The sequence below is a fragment of the Vigna unguiculata genome, chromosome 7 (assembly GCF_004118075.2).
Source record: "Vigna unguiculata cultivar IT97K-499-35 chromosome 7, ASM411807v1, whole genome shotgun sequence".
NCBI lineage: Eukaryota > Viridiplantae > Streptophyta > Magnoliopsida > Fabales > Fabaceae > Vigna > Vigna unguiculata.
The window spans coordinates 40,084,443-40,107,830 of NC_040285.1; the positions used below are offsets into that span (position 1 = coordinate 40,084,443).

General features: G+C 33.7%; 3 protein-coding genes across 3 annotated transcripts; 1 reads left to right on the plus strand and 2 right to left on the minus strand.

The window, feature by feature from the left end:
- The first annotated feature begins 983 nt into the window (after nt 1–983).
- LOC114191809 (ankyrin repeat-containing protein ITN1) lies at nt 984–4,202 on the plus strand. Its single transcript, XM_028081211.1, has 4 exons — nt 984–1,216; nt 1,297–1,818; nt 2,390–2,799; nt 2,961–4,202. The coding sequence occupies exons 1-4, from the start codon at nt 1,192–1,194 to the stop codon at nt 3,792–3,794; spliced, it is 1,791 nt and encodes a 596-aa protein (XP_027937012.1). The 5' UTR covers nt 984–1,191; the 3' UTR covers nt 3,795–4,202.
- Nucleotides 4,203–6,666: 2,464 nt separating this feature from the next.
- On the minus strand, nt 6,667–8,159 carry LOC114190589 (probable membrane-associated kinase regulator 4). The gene has a single exon (XM_028079538.1). The coding sequence runs from the start codon at nt 7,912–7,914 to the stop codon at nt 6,850–6,852; it is 1,065 nt and encodes a 354-aa protein (XP_027935339.1). The 5' UTR covers nt 7,915–8,159; the 3' UTR covers nt 6,667–6,849.
- Nucleotides 8,160–10,603: 2,444 nt separating this feature from the next.
- On the minus strand, nt 10,604–22,066 carry LOC114191044. Its single transcript, XM_028080193.1, has 18 exons — nt 21,683–22,066; nt 21,227–21,451; nt 20,546–20,641; nt 19,703–19,755; nt 19,154–19,250; nt 18,567–18,640; nt 16,909–17,023; nt 15,931–16,041; nt 15,094–15,170; nt 14,647–14,713; nt 13,665–13,730; nt 13,159–13,266; nt 12,925–13,055; nt 12,626–12,692; nt 12,445–12,512; nt 12,112–12,202; nt 11,558–11,628; nt 10,604–11,251 (listed from the first exon to the last, which is right to left on the minus strand). Exons 1-18 carry the CDS (start codon nt 21,830–21,832, stop codon nt 10,888–10,890), a joined length of 2,031 nt encoding a protein of 676 aa, XP_027935994.1. The 5' UTR covers nt 21,833–22,066; the 3' UTR covers nt 10,604–10,887.
- Between the last annotated feature and the right edge of the window lie 1,322 nt (nt 22,067–23,388).

Here is a 23,388-nt window from a genome sequence, read left to right on the forward strand (position 1 = left end):
TCAACTGAAAGGGACCTAATTAAAGGAATTTTCAAAAGTTGGGATGCAATGGACACTTTTTTAAAATCGGTTACCTATATGACACACTATACGATTAATTAAACCTTTTGTTAAAGATGATACAATATTTTAATAATTTAGTTTAAATTTTATTTGAGTATTACTTTTATTAGATCAGAGAAATTAAATTTATAAAATAAAAATAGAATCTTAAAAGTTATGTAAGAAAATGATGAACTGACACAAGTTGAAATACATATCATAATTTCTGAAAGTCCAATCCCACACTTCTCGTTTATCCTTATCTAACAATAAAAGTTATTTATTATAAAACTACAGAAAGACAACTAAGAAAAAAAAACAAAATTTAACAATTTTTTTTAAAGTGATTCAAATAAAAATATATAAATTTATCATATGCTTAAAATTGAATTAAACATTTATATTTGTGTGCAGGTAAGTATGATAAGATGCTTATCTGAATATACTAATCCTATAGTAAATTATTCTTACTCCCTTGAATATGATATATTTTCATTGATTGTCCAAAATAAAATAATTATTTTTCACATATAACACCATATATTTGACGTATATTCAAGTGTAAGGGTAGGAAACACATTTCTTTCTTACTATTTGAATTATCGTCAAATTCAAATCCACAAATTCAGAATCAAACACATGTCAAAGGAATTTCTCTCCAAAAAGAAGAAAAATATTGTGAGTTAGGTCATGAATCATGATGCCAGCCCGTGAAATAAGAAAAGTCTTTTATTAATTACTTATTTTTTAAAATTTCAAAATAAATCAGGCTACTTTAAGATCAATTTGTAAACTTCACTTTTTTTATTTAAATCTGATCATAAAAATATAAATTTTGTTTAAAAAAATATATACAAAATTAATTAATTTAAGTAATGGTTAAAAATATTTTACTGAGAAAGAAAAAAGAAAAAGAAAGTAAAATATAGCAAGCAAGGACAAGTAAAAGAAAAGTCCAAAGTGTCTTCCTCTGAATGCGTGTGTTTCTCTGAAGTTTCCTTTTTCCTGAGTTCTGTTTCTGCACTTTCCTTCCACCCATCTTCCTTTCCTTTCAGATTCTCAATATCTTGTAATCTTGTAATCAAAACAATCCAAAACCATCTTCCTCTTACTTCCACACTCTCCTCTGCTCCTTTTTCCACTTTCTCAATGGCCTCTCACCCAAACCAACCAGGTTCTCCTTCTCTCTCTTTCTCTATATTTCTCCACTCTTTTAAATTTTTCATTTTTCGATCACCCTTTTGCTTGTATCAGGAACGGGAGCTGAAGGGCACCGAGAAAAGGACCCCCCTTCGCCGATCCCAGCAGCAGCCTCTCAGAATCCGCTTTCCGAGATATCGCCGTCGCCGTCGCCGTCCTCCTCGACGGCGCCGGCGCTGGTGCTGTCGAACTCGGGGAAGCGCATCGACCAGACGGGGAGGAAGAAGTACGTGAAGCAAGTGACGGGGCGGCACAACGACACGGAGCTGCACCTGGCGGCGCAGAGGGGCGACGTCGGCGCCGTGAGGCAGATCCTTCTCGACGTCGAATCTCAGGTTATGGGGACTCTCGGCGACGGCGATGACGACGATCTCGACACCGAGATTGCGGAGGTGCGAGCTTGCCTCGTCAACGAAGAGAACGAGCTCGGTGAGACCCCTTTGTTCACTGCCGCCGAAAAGGGTCATCTCCATGTCGTGAAGGAGCTTCTCAACCATTCCACTGCTCAGACTGTTTCCAAGAAGAACCGATCGGGATTTGATCCCTTGCATATTGCAGCTAGTAAAGGCCACCACTGTATGTAGTTTTTCTCTTTCTGGTACCTGTGTTTCTTTGTGCTGCTTTAGTTAGTTATACGAGGAGTTATGTTATGAACTTATGAACATATTGTTGGATATACTCTGCTGCTTGAGGTTTAGGAAAAAGATTATAAAACCTGTAAAGTTACCAACTCATCCTAGAAAGTGAAGTAATTAATCTAAGTCGTTGAATAAACTTTTCGGTTACCCTAGTTTCTTTAGTTTAAGAGAGTTCTTTGGCAGATGAATGATAATTAGTCTTCTCCACAACAATATTCTGTCAGATTTCTACTAGCCTTGAAGTATCAACCGTTGCTTTTCTCATCAGAGACTGAGATTATTTACTTTATTTTTACTTACATTAGAGGAGCGAGATTCAAAGGAAAGTTATGAAGGGAGAGTGTGAATTCTAGACCTTGATAGGTTTTGGTTAGTTCATTGTGATGATGGACTTCAATTTGTTGGTGTGTAAGTGTAATCTGATGAGATGTTCTTATCTGCTGATGCAGTGTAATGTGTGTTTGGTTTTCTGTTCTTCCGTGTTATTCATGGTGTATTTTGGTTTGCAGCCATTGTTCAGGTTTTGCTAGATTATGACCCGGGATTGAGCAAAACTATTGGTCCATCCAATTCGACTCCACTTATAACTGCGGCGACAAGAGGACACACGGAAGTGGTGAATGAGCTGCTGTCGAAAGATTGTAGCTTGTTGGAGATTGCTAGATCCAATGGCAAAAACGCTTTGCATTTAGCAGCTCGTCAGGGTCATGTGGAGATTGTGAAAGCCTTGCTCAGTAAAGATCCACAGTTGGCTCGAAGGACCGACAAGAAAGGCCAAACTGCATTGCACATGGCTGTAAAAGGGCAGAGTTGTGACGTGGTAAAATTACTTCTTGATGCAGATGCTGCCATTGTTATGCTTCCTGACAAATTTGGTAACACAGCATTACATGTGGCAACCAGGAAAAAGCGAGTAGAGGTATGTCAAAAGTTGCATGGTTGAACTTACATTTGTCCAGAAGTTTTGAGCCTTTTTTGTCTTTTAGTTTTTCTTAATATAACCATGCACAGATTCTTAATCATCCATCGTAGTTCCTCAAATGAAAATCTAATACTGTGTTTTCTCAACTTCCTGCACAGATAGTGAATGAGTTATTGCATCTGCCAGACACCAATGTTAATGCATTAACCAGAGACCACAAAACAGCTCTTGACATTGCTGAAGGCCTTCCACTCTCCGAAGAGTCATCAGATATAAAAGAATGTCTTTCTCGATACGGAGCACTTAGAGCTAACGAGCTCAACCAGCCAAGGGATGAACTGAGGAAAACTGTTACTCAAATCAAGAAAGATGTTCACACTCAACTTGAACAAACCAAGAGAACCAACAAAAATGTTCATAATATTTCCAAAGAGTTAAGGAAACTCCATAGGGAAGGAATCAACAATGCCACAAACTCAGTAACAGTGGTGGCAGTGTTGTTTGCTACAGTTGCTTTTGCTGCTATATTCACTGTGCCTGGCGGTGATAACAATGATGGCTCGGCGGTGGTAGCTGCTTATGCTGCTTTTAAAATCTTCTTCATCTTTAATGCTATTGCACTTTTCACATCTTTGGCGGTTGTGGTTGTTCAAATCACCCTGGTGAGAGGTGAAACAAAAGCAGAGAAAAGGGTGGTGGAGGTAATCAACAAGCTCATGTGGCTGGCTTCTGTTTGTACTTCAGTGGCATTTATTGCTTCTTCTTACATAGTTGTGGGAAGGAAGAATAAGTGGGCTGCTATACTTGTTACATTAGTTGGAGGGGTGATAATTTCTGGAGTTATTGGCACCATGACTTTCTATGTAGTGAGATCTAAGAGAAGCAGGTCAATGAGGAAGAAGGAGAAGCAGCTAGCCAGGAGGAGTGGATCTAACTCATGGCATCATTCTGAATTCTCCAACTCTGAGGGTGATCGGATTTATGCGATTTGATCTTGAACTTGCAACCTCATGTAGAACACAAATTGTTGCAAAATGGATGCAGGTGTTTAGAGTTGCCCCATTCTACCACTTTAAGAAATCACTGTACAGGAAATTGTTCTCTCAGACTTAGCTGCAGGTAATGCTGCTGCTGCTGGTGGTGGTGGTTTTTCTAGAATCTTGAGGAATTAGAATGAAGCCCTCATCATCATTGTAACTATTAAATGATGCAGTGCAGGGCGTAATTAAGCACCTGTGTCTTAATCCCAGGTTGTGATTTGCTAGGAAAATAAACTGAACATTGCTTTAATTGTCAATTTATGTATTTATGTATCATCAAAATATACCTGCCAATCCTGTTAGTTACTGAGTATTTTATGACAATTTTCTTGAGGCTTAATCATATACCTGTTAATTGTATTTTTGTTTATATTTGATGAATTTGTGAGGTGAAAACAAGGTTTTGAATTTGCAGATAAGGGTATGATTGAGTTTGTAATGAAGGTTTTACTTTTGTTCTGTCTTCAAAAGTGTGGTGTCAACTTGCAGTAGTTATCCCTTTCTAGTAGCGACGTGTAGCAGCCAACTTTGAAAATATTATAGTGGGATACCAAGATGGCCGTTGTTTTCAATATTATAATAATATAAATTAAATAATTTATGTTGCAAAGAATCTCGATTCAAGAAATTTATTAAAAATAAACAATTTAGCTTACACAAACTGTGCTACCAATTAGGATGAAGTAATTTATTAAAAATAAACAAATAAGAACATAGTGATGAAGTAAAAAAACGATAAAGGATGGAGCAGCTAATTTAAAATAAGATAATAAATTAATTAGAAAGTAGCAGAATTGATGAACACAAAATAAAGCACATATGTTTCTACTCATGTTTATTAAAGTTGCACAAATCTTGTATTATAATCCCATACATAAGTTTTATATTAAAAGTGAGCGAGATGGGTTTTTTTTTTTTTTCTCAAAAGAAGTTTATTGGGTTTTTATATGTAACATGAATCCAACTAAAACATCGAGACATTGAATTTAATGAATCATTTTCTTAAATGATGTTTAAATCTTTTATTTGTTTATTCCCAACAAATAATCTTTTGTTTTTTGTTCTTACAGTACATGTAGACTTTGAAAACCTAATATTTGACAACTGATAGGACACAACAATGGCTGCTATTTTAAAACGAAAACCTCTATATTGACTACACTATAATAAGTGGTTAACTTCGTAAGGGAAAGTGTTAGTACAATAGTTGGTGATTACAAGCTTCACTTCAAGTAAAAAAAATAAACATAATAACTTTGTCACCTTAGAAATCGTGAGATCGAATAGGAACACTGAATGTTAAAAATAGCCTGCATGATTTATTTATTCTTGAACCATTTAACAGCATTGAAAGCACTATCTGCACAATAAACACATACAAAATCATACAAAAGGAGAATTGCGTATTCAAATCTATTTAAGGGAGTGACTTTTCTCAAGAGATGTTACATTACATTGCTCTATGTTGGTTTTAATAACTTGTGCTTAGAATATGAGGAGCTGACACAGAAAAAATCTCTTCAGAATAAGGTAAATTATAAGGACCCTATTTGAGGAGAAAACCAAAGTTGAAAGCAGTTTTCATATATTAAAATTCAAAATAATAGAGATTCTTGTGATGTGCCATACATAAAATATATTTCATAGCTACAAAGTTGTGAAACATCTGATAACTTAAAGAAATCAGAATAGAACCACCTGAAAAGCTGTTTGTCACCTTGTCTGCACTGAAGGATCTTTTTATACTTCAAGTGTGAATATTTTAACATATTCTTTTACGTATGAAGTTCACTTCCTCATAACTCTTCTTTTTCTTCTTCTTTCTCAGTTGCTCTGACAAGCTTTTTGCCATATAATAGAATAAGCTTTACTTTAATGGTCAAGAAATTTTCTTCGCACAGAAATTAGAAGCCAGAAAATGTCTTAGAGTAGTAGCCAAGGGACGAAGACATGTGGGCTTCAACAATATGATTGTGACCCTCTTGGTTTCTGATAATAGAATTTAGAAGGGACCTAAGAAACGTGTATTTTAATTTTAAAAGACGTTTATTTATCAGAAAAAATTGGTGTATGGCAATCATATTTATTTATTCATTAAAGAAACCTCATAAAATTAATGGAAAATTAGATGATCAAAGTTAACAGATAAGCAATTACAATTCAGTGGCAAATGACATGAAAAGATAGGTGTTCTTTATTTCTTGCCATCATTTGAACACAACTGAGTCAGTAGTATTCTTTGACAGTGAGAGCCTGGGATTGCATTAGTAGATACCTCTAACTCTAACTTTCTCATTTGTTTTGTATGTCTAACTTTTTCTTTTTCAGAAGATCTTGCAATGTGCTTGTTCTCAATTTAATAGTTGTTTGTACATATTATTGTGCTTTACACTTCAACAATTAGGTTTTGATGTCCACATTACTCTTACATTCATTATGTTTGTACTGTGCCTGCATTAATCATTTCTTTCTCATGATTCATAAAAGGAATTACACAAAACAGAATCAATTTCTTAGTATCAAGTATCAGACATTTATAGTGCTAGTTGCATTGTCACCATTCTAGTTGACAGCATTAACAAGCAATGAAATTTCTAGCACAAGATAAACTTTTAATCTACTCTTCTTTTCACTGTTCCTTGTATTTTAAGATCCATATGAAAATGCTTGATATATGCATATCAATGCCTATCATAGTGCAATAATTGATTGTTGCATTTGATTTACAAGCTGGAGAAAGATCAAATCAGTTTTTCAGTTGACAGGGTCCAATTTTCAGAAAGACATTAAAATAAACTTGTCACTGTTTCGACTTGGAAGATGATAGTACAAAGTTGGAATTTTATTTTCAGAAGAATCTCATTCTGTAGTCATCATCATGATAACCATGAGTGTTTCTAAAATTAGTGCTGGTGAATGAAGCTATCTTTCACCAAAGTTACTATTGAATTGAAAGACAATGTGTGAAGAATACAAAATAAGCAAAAACTACTCTTCAATTTCCTCATCAACCCCTCCAAAGCTCTACCCTCTCATGATCCTCACAAACTGAGGTTCTAGATGCAGTGTTCTTTGAAGAGAACACTTGCTGAGACTTCTTGCAGTGTGCAATTGCTCCCTGAATTGAATTTTCTATCTCTGAATTTGCACTGCTGCACCTTTTCAGTAGCTGGCGAGCTTGGCATCCATAAGATTTGTTTGAAAATGAAAACGAAGTTGAACCAGACATAAATGAAGATGATGATGATGATGATGATTTGTTCCCTGGAAGCATTTTTATGCCGACAGAGAAAGACCTTCTGTGCTGGTTACTTCCATCCTCACTTGTCTTCTCTTTGTAGCTTCTCATGACAGAATCAGAAGACTGATATCTGTCCCTGTGAATTTGGCCATAAGGGTTCTTCTTTGCCACTTGCACATGCTTGTTTAAAATTTCCCTGGCCTTTGAAACCGATCCTTCATCTGCAACTTTGGTTGAGGTTGCATAGGTTTCATATGAGCAACCAGATTTTCCAAACCAAGACTTGAGATAAGCCCTTGAAGCCTTCAACTTGGAACCTAGTGAAGACTGCTTCAGTTTCTTCTTCCACGACTTCTTCTGGTTTTCAACAACAAATCCATCACTGGTATCTGTGGGGTAGGCAAGGTTGTAATACTCTTCAGGGTTTAATTCTCTGCTAACTTGGCAAGAATCTGATGGAGAGATGTTGCAGGATTCAAATGGGGTGCCAGCAATTGGTGTTGTGTAGGTGGTGGCCAGAGGAGTGCTGAAGAACTCATCAAAGGTATCATTTTCTTTGTGAAAAGGAGAGGTTGAGTTTTCAAGGAGTTTTTCAACCATCTGTAACCGAGGAGGAAGGTGAAGAGGGAGAAGCTTTCCTTTGTAGAAAAGCTCATCAGCTGGTGAGGTTGTTGCTTCTTTCTCTTGAACAATGGAGGACATTTGAAACTCAAATTCTCTAGGCTGTGGATAAGATTGATGAGAATGGCAGAAGAAGTTGGAGTATGAGTTCACTTCCATGTCAATGTAATCATCATCTGCAGGATCACATGCTAAGAGTGTTGCAGCCATTGTTACTTCTCAGGTTCACTACTACTCTTGTATTTTGAAGTTCTTGATAGCAGGTAATGGTTGCTGAGCTTTTATAATGGAAAAACGAAGAGTGGTGTAGTACCTCTTTTGAAAGTGCAGAGAATGATTTATTCAAAAAGCAGTATCCTGGAATTAGTGGTATTCTAATCTTATTGCTTTTTATTTTTTATTTCATGTCTTGTCATTATTGAAGGAGTTTGTCTGCAAGCATCCAAATGTGAAATTAAGACCTCATTGATTTTCTTACGGGGAGAAGCACTGACCCACCCAACATAAACATTGTGGCTTATTTCTAATTGGGATTGCTACTTTTATACTTCTTTTTTGCTGCTAATGGTAACTAGCATGACATGATTGGAATTATTTTGTTTCCTCAAGAGATTAATAATGCAGAGAATTTGTCCAAAATCTGCAGCGTGTCTCACTGCAGCTTAGTTACTTGCTTAGTGCCTTTGGCATGATGAAGTCTTGCAAAATGGGAAACTAGAATCAAGATATTACATAATGATTGTAGCCATTGATTTGATGATTACTTTCTAACAAGGTGAACCTTTAATCAAAAACAGACATCTTAATTAAAAACCAGTGAACTGCAATGTTTTATTGTTGTTATTTTAAGCAGAAGGCTAAAACTGAGAAAAGAGTACAACACAGGAATCTCCTGGTAGTAACTACAGTATTTGTCCTTGAGTCTCATATTATGGGTACTTTTTTTGTCTCTGGGGAAAATTGGTCTGTGAATTAAAGAGCCTATTTTGGAACCTTGTGTAACACTACCGAATTCCCATGCAAGAAAATTGGGTTTGTGAACAAGATATGTCTGGAGGCATGCACTCTGACATTCATGTCATGATAAGATCTCGAAGGGTTTTTTCAATTTTCATTGTAATTTTTATCTTTTAACCAAACATACAAAATATAGCACGATCATCAATGCTATATTAGTATATATTAAAAAGTACTAATCGACAATTAATGTAGAATTCAGATGATCTTGATTCATCTTGTAAAAGAATCAATTTCTTAATATATTGATATATATAAATTTAATAAATTGAGTTCAGGACAAAATTTTTTCCTGAATCACAACAAAATGGTCCCTTCTGATTTGTGATCTTGTTAGTACTTAAGTACTTATGATAGGCTGTGCACTAGAATGAGTTGATGAAGAAGTAGCAGAGCTTAAATTTTTGCACTTTTAACTGGATTCCTGCCTTTGTTTTAACGCACTTTAGTGAATAATTGCACACGGGAAAAGCCCTGGCAAAGCTTTTGGCGTACACGGATGCAAAACATGGGCATCTTTTTGATTCATTTGAAATTATTTGTGTCTTCTTTAACTACACCACTTTTGTGTTTATTAATTTCACTTTGGAAAATGAAGTTGTATGGTAAGTGAATAAAGTATTATAGTGAATGCAGAGAGTGAAGAAGAATGAGTAGGGAAAGAAGCAACACATGACCCGACAAGCAATGGTGGGAGAAGAGACTGAGACCGGAATGCCTGCAAAGCTCGAGAGTTTGTTTGTCATCATCTTTTAACACACTCTTCCTACCTACTTTTGAGTTTACCATCCTTTTCCCTTTTCCATTTTTTAGTCGCAAACAAAACCATAAGCTCCTAACTTTTCCTCTTTTTTCCCCCTATCTGCAATTTCTTTCAGATTATTATTTGCCACCAAATGGTTGGTTCTTTCTGTCAATGCAGGACCTATGCTAATGCCCACCTTACTTTCATGTCCAATTTGTCAAGTTAGGTTGTCAAGCATTTTCATTTATTTTCTCAAACCTACTTATATATTATAATATAATGTCAACATTCATTAAACTGCATCTCTATCACAAAAAAAAGAAAAGAATACTTTACTTTTGTTACTAGAAAGGATCAGATTGAGAACAAATAAAAAGAACTAAAATTTCCTCGTTGAGCCAATAATTTTCTTTGTTGCATAGTCAAATATAACAACATCCATCTCAAGGCTAATAATACACTTGGTGCATTTACATGGATAGATTCACCAATCGATTTTATGAATCACATTAACAAGATTGACTAGCAGCTACGAAGTTTATGTTTCATGCTTTGCATGTTAGGTACAGGGTTCACAGTGTACATTTGAGTGGAAGTTTATTTGCATATATTCATTAAAAATGGAAAGAAAAAAAGAAGCAAAAAAAAAGATAAAAATTTCAAATTTTCATTGTTTATTTTGAAGAGAAATTAGAAGGAAATAAACATTTTGGTAAGTCCCACCTAGCAAAGAAAAAACAATCTCAAAATAAGGAGAAACACTTGTTATATTTCTTATTTTATTTTATAAATATTTTATAATAAAAAACAATAAACAACACTTTTTAAAAAGAAAAATACAGTACAATGTTTAATTTTCACTCTCTTCACTTCTAAAAATAATAAACAGCTCTGTTAAAAAGAGAGGAACACTCATTATATTCCTTATTATACTCTTTTATTTCTATCTAAATTCTTTTTTCTTTTTTATCCAAACATGCCATAAATGTAGAAAGTTCAAAGAGAAAGGCTAGCAGACTTTTTTAACACTACTGTTAACTAAAAATTGTTAGAGAAAAATACATATATAACTCAATTTTGCAATTTTTCAATCAATAAAAGAATGCCAGAAAGTGTGGGCTGGGAACACTCACCAAAAACAAAATATGACACAAGAACTTTTCCAGTCATTCGAAGTAACGGTTCTATGGTAACCATACTGATTGTTACAAATAATTTTATGACTGGTCTGAATATTACATACTCATTAATTTACAGAAGAATCAAGAAATTATGCTCTAATGTTTACAAATTAAAAGATATCTGGACCCAAACTGAGACTCCATTAACAGCCGACCCATGCTTACAAATTTATGATACTTGGACTTGCCTCCTTATAAAAATACAACAGCAAGCTTAATTACTCATAAATAAGATTTGACCTAACTAGAAGACAATTCTTTTTCAAGCTCATCAAATTCCCAATCACCAATTTCTTCTGACGAATACTCGTCACTAACCTTCCCAATCTCAGATTCCAGCTTAGCTAACTCAGCTTCATGGTCTAATACCTGCTCTGCCTTAACTGAAGATGACTTTGGCTGTTCATCCGTCTCAGGCTTTGAACGGTGTGCACCATGAGCTGGTGCAGAAAGTGAAGTAGCACCATCGAAAATTTTCTCAGAAGGTGGAGTTTCAAGCTTTGCAGGACTCTCTATATCAAGAATTGGTCTCTCAATAGACTCAAATTTAGTTCGTAACTTTTCAATGGCATCAAACAGCTCTTTAACTCTCTCTTCATCGTTCCTGGATTGGTGCGACCAATAAGTGAAGGCAAAAGGAAAAAATTCAGTACAAGGTGTCTGATGCAACGATAATCTTCTATTCATAGAAACGGAATTTATAACATCTTTTCAATAAATGAGAAAATGTTATTCACAGGAAGAGAACAAAATGGTTTGTAAAAGGTGACTTTGGGTGAAAACCAATTAGAGAATTCTAACTTTCAGCTGGATTTACACAATACATTTATTTTGAACTTGTATAAACCAACCGTTCAATTCTTAAGTTAATAAAGCCACCCAATAAAGTTATCTGGAAAGAAAACACAACCTGGAAACTTTCCCATGCTGAGCGTAAAACTGCTGTTTCATAGTATCCACAACACTGAAAGTGGTAATAATCTGAAACAACGAAAGAAAACCATCAACAAATTCAAGCAAATCATAGCACTACTCCATTGCTTTTATCATAAACAAAGCATACAGCATACAACATATATTGGAAGATCAAACTCATTTAGGTAGACAGCAGTCAACAGCATTGATAGCCTTATCTTATCCTATTAGGATAAGTCAATTGGAATTGGATACCCTGTAGTTCATTTTAAAACTGCAGGGTGTGCAGTCAAGATATCACGATTAAAATGTTTAACGTTTTTTATTTAAAAAAAAGAAGAAGCAAATACAGTTTTAAAAGTCGTGGGCTATTGGATACAACTGGAGAAGGTGCAGTCCATTTTTTAACTGCTGAAGATCTGCCTTCAAAGTCAGTTCAGTTATTATGTTGCCATTAGGCTAAGTCAAAAACCAAATTCACACATGAACAATAAAAAAAAAAAGGTAAATAAACTGCTAGTTGAACAAGCCAGTGATACGCATATATACCTTGGCTTCGTACGTCAAATATTCCTCCTCAAGGTTTTTCCTTGGACTTAATCCTTCTGAATCCTCAGTATCTGGACTGTGTGTCACTAACCTGTATTCTCAACAAAATTGGAGAAAATTGATAAACAAATAACATACAGAAACACACACACAAGAGCACACATACATGAATATTTTAAAATTAAAACTTAATACTTTATGGAGAAATTAAAATACCAATCATTTGATTACCAGTTCATTTATTGAAGCAAGAAAATCTAAACTTTTATGTTAAGATGGAGAAAATATTGTACTCCTCAAGAAATTTACAAGCACACCCTTAAAAGGTATTACCTCTGATTTAAATTATTGAGGTTCATGACAAATGTTCCAATATGGTTAATAGAAGGCTCTATCTCTTTCTGCACACAACATAGCAGGTCATACTACTAATGGGAAAAACCATGAGGGAAGCAAAAAGGAGTCTGCCATCATTATACATCCATTATTTGAATCAGTAAAGCGTAGTATGTACCTGGTAACCAGTAAGAAGTTGAATGGCCAAGTTCACAAAGAAGTTCTCATGTCTCTCCAATTCATCACTTTAAAATGTAAGTATTAGTCAAAATAATAATTCGTGAAAAACAAAAAGCAATGACAGAATAAGAGTAAGTATAGCTCATAGAATTCTTGTTGAAGGATATAGTGAACTAAGTATATGTGAAATTGGACTTATTCCTAATCTAATAAATATATATACACCCAGGTCCTACTCAAATTAGTCTACCTTACAAGCGACAAAACATTTATCATTACTTAAGTTCAGTTACATACTTGACCAGCTTGTCATTAGTTTCTGCATTTGACTGCTGAAGAACCCAAGTATCTTCCAGAAAATTAATCCAGGTTTTGATAACATCGGCTTCAACCTTACATGAGTTAATGGATTTTGAATATTCATCTTCCTGTCAATCAAGGTCAAACCAAAATTTCAGACAACCTGGATGCTGAGGGTCACTATTCAGGAATATTCAAGGATACGTAGAATAGAAAATTAAAACCTCGAACCTTTATCTTCAAGTGCTCAACTATCTGATTGTTTGCTTCCTCAAACTGGTCTCTCTCTTCCCTCACATTCCATAGTCGTGCTTGAGCAGCAGCCAAAGAAGTGTTAACCTACACCTCATATGCCACATTTCAATTATTTACAAATTAGTTATGAAAGTCGTCACCACTCCTCCAAGAGCATCCCATATACTAAAGTTGGAGTCATTTTGACAATATAATAAGACAAACTACCATTTATTGCTATTAGCAGTAAACTTGAATAAAATTCACATTCAATGGCCAAAGAATCTTACTCATGTTAAAAGTTAAAAACGGGCAATACAAGGCTTCTCAACAAATATCAATCCCTAAGTCGCAAGGATATAAAAGAGACAACTAGATTACAAAAATCAGACATTGCATAAGTAGAAATGAAGAAGATAATAAATAAACCCATTTTCTCAAGCAAATATCACTTACCACTCTCACCAGCACCACAAAAAAAAAAAAGTTGAATATGGTGATACCTTTTTCAATTCAGCTTCAAGATCTTCTTTTTTACGTTTCAGTTCAGATATCTCTGCTGTCAGTTCCTGAAATTGAGGAAGAAAGAAAAATCAGTTGTCCCCCTACAATAGATGGAAGACTTAGTACTGACAGGCAAATGTTAGTTTTTCATTATGGTCTTGGCTCCTATGACACACGGAAATTCATCATCTCTCTACAAACTTAATCAGCCACACAGCCCCCAAATAACAGTGAACCAATTGAAGGGTGTATGTATGTATGTATGTATGAAAGCAAATTATTAATACATTCTGAAAAATCTCGTCCAGCATAACCTATGAAGAAAGAACAAAATAATAGAAACGATGATAAAGGAAGCTATATATAAATTCCAGATGTTAATGCAATAAAGCTGTTAACAATATCGATCATATTGTCCATATATCACTTTTGTTAGAGAACCTACTTCCACTAGAAATAGAGTCAAATATTAGTATATAAGTAAATGCAATCCTCCCCTTATAGGTTAGTTTTGTGAAATTGAGTCAAACTTAAAGTTCACTTTCTAAAATGACGCTAGGTTATCCTAGCAAAGCTCTGATAGGCTTTATCATACCGCCTGCTATGGTACCAACCACAAATATATAGTCACAAGCTTGAGATGCCTAGTCTTCGGCGTGAGAGAATGTGTTAGAGATCTCATATGGATTAAAGATATGACTAAATCATAGTATATAAGTGTACGTAAATATTATGTTATAAGCCGGTTTTGAGGTTAAATCAAACTTAAAAACCACTTTTTAAGAATTGACATACAGAACAACAGCCTAGATAAGTAGACGTACAACCATGAAATCCCCAATTGAAATATGATATCCAAAGCAAATACAAACCAGTGATATTTGGGAATAAACATAATGATTCCCTGTTGAACTTTTTAACTACTCCTTTTCACTAGCTTCCCCATTTGAAATATAATACATTCCAAAGCAAATACATTACCTTCTCCTTTTCACTAGCTTCACCATCTTTAGTTACTCTAACTTTTAATGCTTCCTCTTTTTGTACTCTGTAAAATTAGAGAGAGAAATATGGTTTAGTGTTCATTAGCTTGAGCCAAATAGAATAACAAAAAACCCCAGTTAATCAGTGACATCATCTACAAAAACTGCACAATGAACTAAGAGAGTAGGCAGAAGGTAGACTTATACCACCACCACTACAATTTCTAAATGAATGGACATACTTCTGGCATATTTAAGCCCACTACTTACAAATAAAACAGATTTATTGATCGGAATCTGAAAATAAAAACTATAAAGTAAAATGCTAAATAAAGTACTTTCAACAAAACCTATTTGTCTGGCGAGGATAAAACTATGAATTCAGATGACAAAAAGTAATGACGGGAGTATAAGAGAAGATATTATTATTATTATGACAGGCTACCTGTTCTCTAAAATACGTTTTTCAGCTTTTACAGCAGAGTTGGCAAGAGATTCCGTCAAAACCTTCAGCTTATCAACCTACTTAAAAACACAAAAGTATTTCCATGGATAGAAAACAATCAAAACTTATTACCCAAAAACATGGGGAACATAATAGACAGAACGACAGATAACAAGGAACTATATTCAGTGAGAACACTCCAATAAGACTGAGAACATTTCAAAGCAGAATAACCCCAAATGTAAGTTCTACTTCTACCATCTCATTCACTCTAAAAAAATAGTTAGATCCAAACTAGGACACCTGGTAGTTTTATTGTTTTGCAATTTGACAACCTGATAACAAAATGTAGAGAATAATGTTTACCCATAACATTTTGTTGATATGATTGACAACTAGAGAAGGGTAATTATGGGATTTATAAATGCTACAAATCCTTCTAATTTTCTTTTCTGTTTCTCTACGTTTTCTGAGTGATTCAATTTTTTTTATTTTGGTGAACGCAAGCTAAATCATTCCAATTTTCTTAGCCATAAAATCAGTTTTTCAAGCAAGGAAATATAATCTGTACCTCTAGTAAACATCTTTTTTATATGATTCACAAACTAGAGAAGGGTAATTATGAAAATTAAAAATGCTAAAAAATCTTTCCATTTTTTTTTCAGTTTCTCTCCATTTAATGAGTGAATAAATTTTTAATTTGGGGAACTCCAGGTAAACCATTCCAATTTTAATTGCTCCAAAATATTAGTTTTTCATATACGGAAATATAACTTTTACCTCTTGTTTTCCGTTCTCCTACCTTCCCAAAGAAACTAATAAAGGAAAGAAATATACCTTTTGAGCATGAACTTCAGGAGAGTCTCCATTGCTTAAATTTTTTTTCTTCAGCAATAATGCTTCCAGTCTGGAACAAATTCTAATTTGAGCAAGGGCAATTTTCAAAGCCTGCAAAATTATTGGTTGGTTTATAATCCACTCTCTAACACAGAATGGTCTACATAAATAAAATAAACAGTAAATTATCATATATATAAATATATATTACATTACAACATAGTAATTAGAATCTTTAACTTACGATGTAATTTGGCTATATTGCACTTCATCATATCATAAGATGAATCACAAATGACTTTGTATCTCACTACACATGAATGAATCTATGAAATTTTTTATCAATACAAATTACAAGATTCAATAATTTTCTTTTTTTTTTTCTCTTTCACAAATTCTCGTAAAAGAAATTGAAAATGCATATAAGCATGAATTGTTAAATGAAAAGCAATTGAAGGAGCACTTCTAAACTTATGTATAAGAATATCTCACCACTTCACCCACTCATTCAATCCATGCACTCTAACTCCATTTCCGTTGTCATGATAGTTGGTAAGTAAAACAAAAAATGCTTAAGCCAGAAGGTATGAAAGCATCGCAGTTCAATTAAGAATCAATCACAGTAAAGCTTCAAAATCCAAAACATTAAATATTTAAAAGGATAAAATGTGAGATTTGATAAATGTCATGTTCTTGTTGAAGGGTGACGAGTGATGGAGATAGGAGTAAAAATATCACATGGAACTCAAGAAAGAACTAAGGAATTTACAGTATACCAACCCCGCTTCTTCAACCAACATGGAAAATAAGCTCATAACAAGAAACAAGAATGGGAACAGCAGCATACTCGACTAATAAAAAATGGCTGACTCGATAAATGTTCCAGATAAACTTGTTTAATATTATTACTATATTAGTCAAAGAAAAAATTCATTACTGGCAATAGGCTTTGGAGAGGAAGTGACGGCAGAAACAAACCTCTAGAGTTGCTGTTGTTTCCTCAGCAGCTTTAAAACCAACTTTGTTTACAGACCCCTTTGAAGTTATTATCTCAGTGAGCTTTTTCTTAAGAGTAGAGGCTTCAGAATCTATTCTGCAGTCAATAAGGAAAACGATACATGACTTGAGGTAGATTGCAGGCAGTTTTCTCACATTATATTATAACGACATGGGTCTGCTGATAATAACTGAAGTAATATCTGAAAAGTACACACTAAATGGAACATTAAAAAAAAATTAATAATTCACAAGCAAAGAGAAATATTTCAACTTGATCCAAAAGTAACAACAAATCCTGCTGTGTAATATTAGACATTCAATAAGATTATTTCAGATATTATCAATAAAAGTAACTTTAAAATGGATCAATATTTTATAAATGACATAAAATGATTCACCTATAATAAAGATATAATCAAATCCAAATGTGAAACCATCCAAAATAGAACGATACCAAAAGCTTAAACCTGGAAGAACATAAATGGTTGAATTTGGTTTATCTTCTATAGAAGTGACCGAGCTATTTTCATATTTCTTTGATATTAGTTAAAGGAATATTATCAGTTAACTTTGTAGAGCTGTAGTGACTGGTTATGCTTACTACATAAATCCAAAGCATCATGACATACATCAAGGATAATGAAATAAAGTTAATAATTGTAAGTTGAAGTAAATAAGAAGGGGGAGACACAGAGGTCTCACGCTGTGAAATCTTTGAACAATATGTTCCTAGTCAATGCCAATAAATATATATTTCCCAAAGTAAATGGCCAAAAACAATCACTCATCCAGTCATCACTGTTGTTAAATTTTACTTTTTTAGTACTTGTTCATCTGCTAAAAAACATATTTGTGCTTCCATCTCAAGTCAATGTGGCTCTGTCCCTGCTCCAGTTGCCTAGCCTAAATGACAATGTGGACTACGATAGTGTTTAAGTTGTAACCTCTGAGTGCCTTTGAGTGCTGTGCAGAAGTTTATGACAGCTTTGTTGCAGTTTTTAACCTCTGGAGGCTCACTGTTTTTTATTATCTTTTTCTATTAAGGATGATGTGGGCTTTTGCTCTGTAATCACTTTTATCTATTTACTAAATTCCATCCATCATACAACAGTAATCCGCATACCCCTACATTTTTCATTTGATTGCCTACCATTTTCTCCTAAATCAAACATAATGGAGGCCTGATGCTGGAGGGAGGTACAAGATTACAATCCCACCACCTACTGCAATAGGAAAAGACATTTTCCACCCAAAGTTACTACTGTTGAAATCCTACCTATATAAGATCAGAGCTACGAAGCATTCAGATCATGATGTTCTCTGGAGCAACATTTCCTTATTAGAAAAATTGTCACAAATTATTTCATTAATTAAATGGGATTATCTATAAATCACTTGGAGAAAAAAGAGTCTAATAACCAAATTCATAAACAATTTATACATCAATTGTCCTACAAGGTGAGGTAGCTACATGAATTGCCAGACATCATTTGGCTCATTTAAAGACCAAATCTTCAGAAATATGACAACAAAATTTATAGATTTTGATATTTGAACTTAAGATAATGTCAAGACTTAAGCGTCTACCAGCGAGGTACAAAGAAAATGACAATGGAAACACATGTCTTCACACTGACCTTGCAACATCAGAATTGATTTTCAACCCACTGATGGCACCTTGTGCAAATTGAAGCAATTCCTCTCGCTTCACCTAATGAAAAAGGTAAACATATAACAATCTTATTGAATGCATAAAGAGCAAGTTTAAGAGGAGAAGACATTGGAGGCCCCACTGAGAGATGATCAATGGAAATGAAAATGGCAGCAAAGTGAATTTCAAAGGTGACCTGAATGATAATCAACTTCCATTTAACACTAGCATTCAGGTCACCTTTTAAATTATGATTAGATATTGATAGTTATTCTCTCTATATTTAATTATGATATATTGAAAATCCATAATTGAAGTTATAAAATTATTATTTTAATCCCATTTTCCCCGTTTTAATAAGTTATAAAATATAATATTAACTGTAAGATTAAGTCACGGTTTAAAATTGATATATCAGGAAGAAAAAATTGACTAAAAGAATCCAAGATTTTGTGAAGTCACAACTAAACACCAAAAATACAATTAATCAAAGAGAGGAGAAAACAGAGGAAGCATTTACTTCTGACCAATACCTCTGTCCATAGGGACGAGGGAAATAAAAATCATCCTTACCAGTACTTCATCTTCATAGCTTGAAAAAGCGGTTGCTAAATCTTGCAGGCTGCTCACTATGGCATTATGAACTTCTATTCCTCCAGTAAGACAGAGTCTATATAGATATAGACAAGGATGCAGAAAGTAAGATTAGATGTATCTTCAGCTGAACTGCAATATTAAAAAGTTCTCACAAAGACACAAATGAAATTAAAATTTTAGACATTATTTTCACAATAACAACATTGATCATTAACCACAAGAAAATTGCACCAAAGGATTTAGTATACCATATAAGATAGACTCGGATGTCATTCATAAACATAAGATCAAAGATAAACCATGGCATGAAAATGTAACACTCAAGTTGCCATGGCCAATCACAATGAGAGATCCATATATATATATATATATATGTGTGTGTGTGTGTGTGTGTATATACACATATATATATACATATATATATATACACACATATATATATATATATATGTATATATATATATATATATGTGTGTGTGTGTATGTGTCCGCGTGGGTTTGTGTGTATAAAAGCAATAAACTCACCCAAACATCTCCAGGAGAAGGGAAACCTCTTCCTCATCAGGAGCATGAATAATCTGAGGAATAGAAAAGAGTTAACCCTGCGGTTAACCTCCATTATCAGCAAAAGAAACAAATTGATTTATCCAGAATGATATTCTTTTACCGGTATAATGAAAATGGTAAAATATAAAGCTGCATACACCAAAGAGAAATTGAGGACAAGGTATGTAACTAGATCAAAATATAATCAATAAAATACTATAGGGAAAAACCAAGTCTCACGATGACTAAATATAGATCCTGAAAAAAGAGTATATAAATGGAGACAACCCTCACCTTACAAGACGATTTTGAGGTTGAATTATGCATAAACCCACATTGTAAGAAATATTCACAAGAATTTATTAAATTTATTAAAGTAAGGCAAATTGCATTAACTTTTACGTTAAATTAATTTTTTAGATATACAAGGTGCACCTTTGAATAGTAAGTATTAATGCAAACCCACTCACTATCATAAAGGGAAAAGAACGCAATATATATATATATATATATATATATATATATATATAAAGAACATTGTACTTATGCTGCATGTGTGTATACATTCTTTACAGTCTGAGACAGTGCATCTCAAGCTTACATCTTGGGCTTTCACCGAGTTAATCTCATGTCTCACTTCAAAAGTACACTTGAAACTCGCTTCTCTTTTTGCACCCAATTTGCTAAGACAATTAAAAACACTAAAGTTTTTTATGCTTTACAGAACAAACCATACATATTTATGTTAAAAAGATACGTACCAATTATACCATGGGAAGTTCAGGATATTTATACGTAATAATCAACATTAATTGAACATACCATGGATAATGCTATACCCTCCAATGCCTGACTTTGAAGGAAAACATCACGAAAATTTAATGGTTCACCCCCAACATCAGAATCATAGTAAAGAACCTGAAAAGAAACAGTAGAATAGCAAACACAAACGGTTAAGGTAAAAGGATGCCATTATATTCGCTATTTTGAAGAATACATTACCAAAATAAAAATTTGGGCACCAACTACCTACCAACAGGGAAAATATCCTCCTGTAATCTAGATGGAAGGAAAAAAAACGACAACGGAAGAATTTTATTATCATCCAAAACACGAGAAGACATTGCAGTGAGAAAACAAACAGCAACAGCTTCTGAAGTAGACTGGACTTAGCTAGGGAATGGCATCAATACGCCATAAATCAGGAGGATTGCTATCAGTGACATCACACTCCTATTAACAAATTTTCTACTATTGCTTAAATTCTACGGAAAACTATAAAATCACGAGTGGAATTTACTAAGTTCTGATGTAGACCTATAAAATTTTGTACTTTGAATAATACAGTGTATTAGGAAAAGTGTATTAAAGAGAGTGTTGCTAGCATTTCTCTAATTTCAGAGACAGTATAGTCCTCAAACGTATAACCAAATTTCTGCAAAGTATAAAATCGGTCATAACAAACTACTGTACATATGAAAAAGGAAGGTCACGAATTCAAACCATAGATGGTCTGCTTGGGTTCTCCTTGGCTTCTTCAACTGCAAGGTGCTGCTCGAGGGTCCTCTCTTTACCTTCAACCAACGAGGCTTCAGACAACTTCTGAATCTCTTGAAGCACAGCCACCCATCTTCTAAGCAACTGCACTCTCTCAGGTCCCCTGTAAGAGATAGCAGCGTCTTCCAACCTCTTAATGGTCTGCTCAACACTTCTGAAATTCTTAGCACCCTGCATAGTGTGCACAACAGAACATAACACGAAATTAATATTCTCCTATCGAAATGTTTACACGCCCTAATATCGGTAACACAGCACTTTGATTGGAACAACGCACACAAAGACGATGGTTATGGATTGGTCTCAGTCTAGTGACTAGCATACACACTGATGCATTAATTAAAAACGAGAGGTGGCATGAGAGAAGATAAAAGAGGAACTGAGAACAGGGAATTTATTTACAATGCGATCCTGGAGGATTTTGGCACCCTCGGCGACGGCTTGACCGGCTTGCTGTACGACGGTGTCGGCGTAGTTCTTGACGGTGCGAGTGAGGTTGTTATTGTTGCCGACTTCGACGGCTTTGTTCACCGCAGATCTCAGCCACGACATGATTGCTCTCGGCCACTCCGAGTCGGAATTCGGCGATTGAAGAGCGAGGCAACAAATTTATTTAGGGTTTGGAATATCACAAGCGAGAACGATAAGATAGAGAAGAAGGTTAGGGAGAATCAAAATGAACACCGACCATCCCTCTGTCTGACTCTGTTGTTTGCTTCGTATCGGATTTCCAGAGGGTCAAGATTTCGAGGCTCAACGACGCCGTTTCGATCTTCAAACTTGTTTTTTTTCAAGTTTCATTTTTCTTTAATTTCTAAAAAAAGTTTGGTTGGTTATAGTACAAACGGTATGAATAGTTTTCTAAAGATGTAAGATTGTTACGAGTTTCTCCTACATAGAAAAAATTACTTGTCTTTGATAATTTTTCCCAAAAATCACAATTTTAGAAGTTTTAAAAATCAAAATTTCTCATTTTGGTTAAAATATTTGTTATTTACGTTAACTTTATTTTTAAATAAAAATAAATATTAATTGTAAACGGATAAATATTTTACAATTAATTTTGTTTTTTTATCTTTTTAAATTTCAAAATTTAACTTTTAGTCTTTCCATTTGATGGCTAGATCAAGCCTCGTATATTAAGCATGGAATTAACTGTTCATTGAGATAAATAACTTGACAAGTTATGCCTTTGTGGTAATTAATTAGATGTTAACTAGGTCATAGCGTGTTTAGTAGGGTGATAATTAAGCATTCAATTTGTTAGGCTAATATGATTAATGTGTATTCAATAGTTTTATTTTATAAACTTAAATTTGTGCTTAAGGTATTGTAAAAAATTTGAAGAAAAAACTTCTCTCTAGATATTTGTAAACACCATTAGAAATATCTATTGTAATATATCTTTCTTTGAACTTTGTGTGTTATATTTAGTCATTTCACAAATGAAGAATGAGATTGCAAACGAATTAGTCTGTGAACGTGTGTTTTTTTTTTATGTTTTTATATAAACGTTAATTTTTTTTTTGTCTCTGGTTTTTTTTAGTGAAAATTAAAATTAATTTTTTTTTGAAATTTTCTTATTAATCTTCATATATTTTTTACTTTTTTAAACAAATGAATGTTAAACTAACTAAGAAATGTGAAATCTAGCTATTATATTTTCAAATTCCAAAAAAAAAATAATATATATATATATATATATATATATATATATATTTTTATTACGGTCTATCATGATGTGTATCTATAACAATATATAAAGAGATTCTCTCTTTTATGTCCATATTTTATAATAGGATTAAGTATGTTTTTAGTTTATAAACTTTGGTTCAAAATTGGAATTCGTCCTTGGTCGAAACTTTGATAAATTTTTGTCCCTAAACTTTAAAAATGAATAAATATAATCCTTTCAACTCAATTTTGTTAACTCTTTTTTAAGTTTTGAACGCATTTCTCGGTAAATATTATAGTTGTTTACGCCGTTTGACACATTCTCGAATCAATATTTACTGAGAAATGTGTTCGAAATGTAAAAAAAAGTTAACAAAATTGGGTTAAAAGGACTATATTAATTCATTTTTAAAGTTTAGGGGCCAAAATTTATT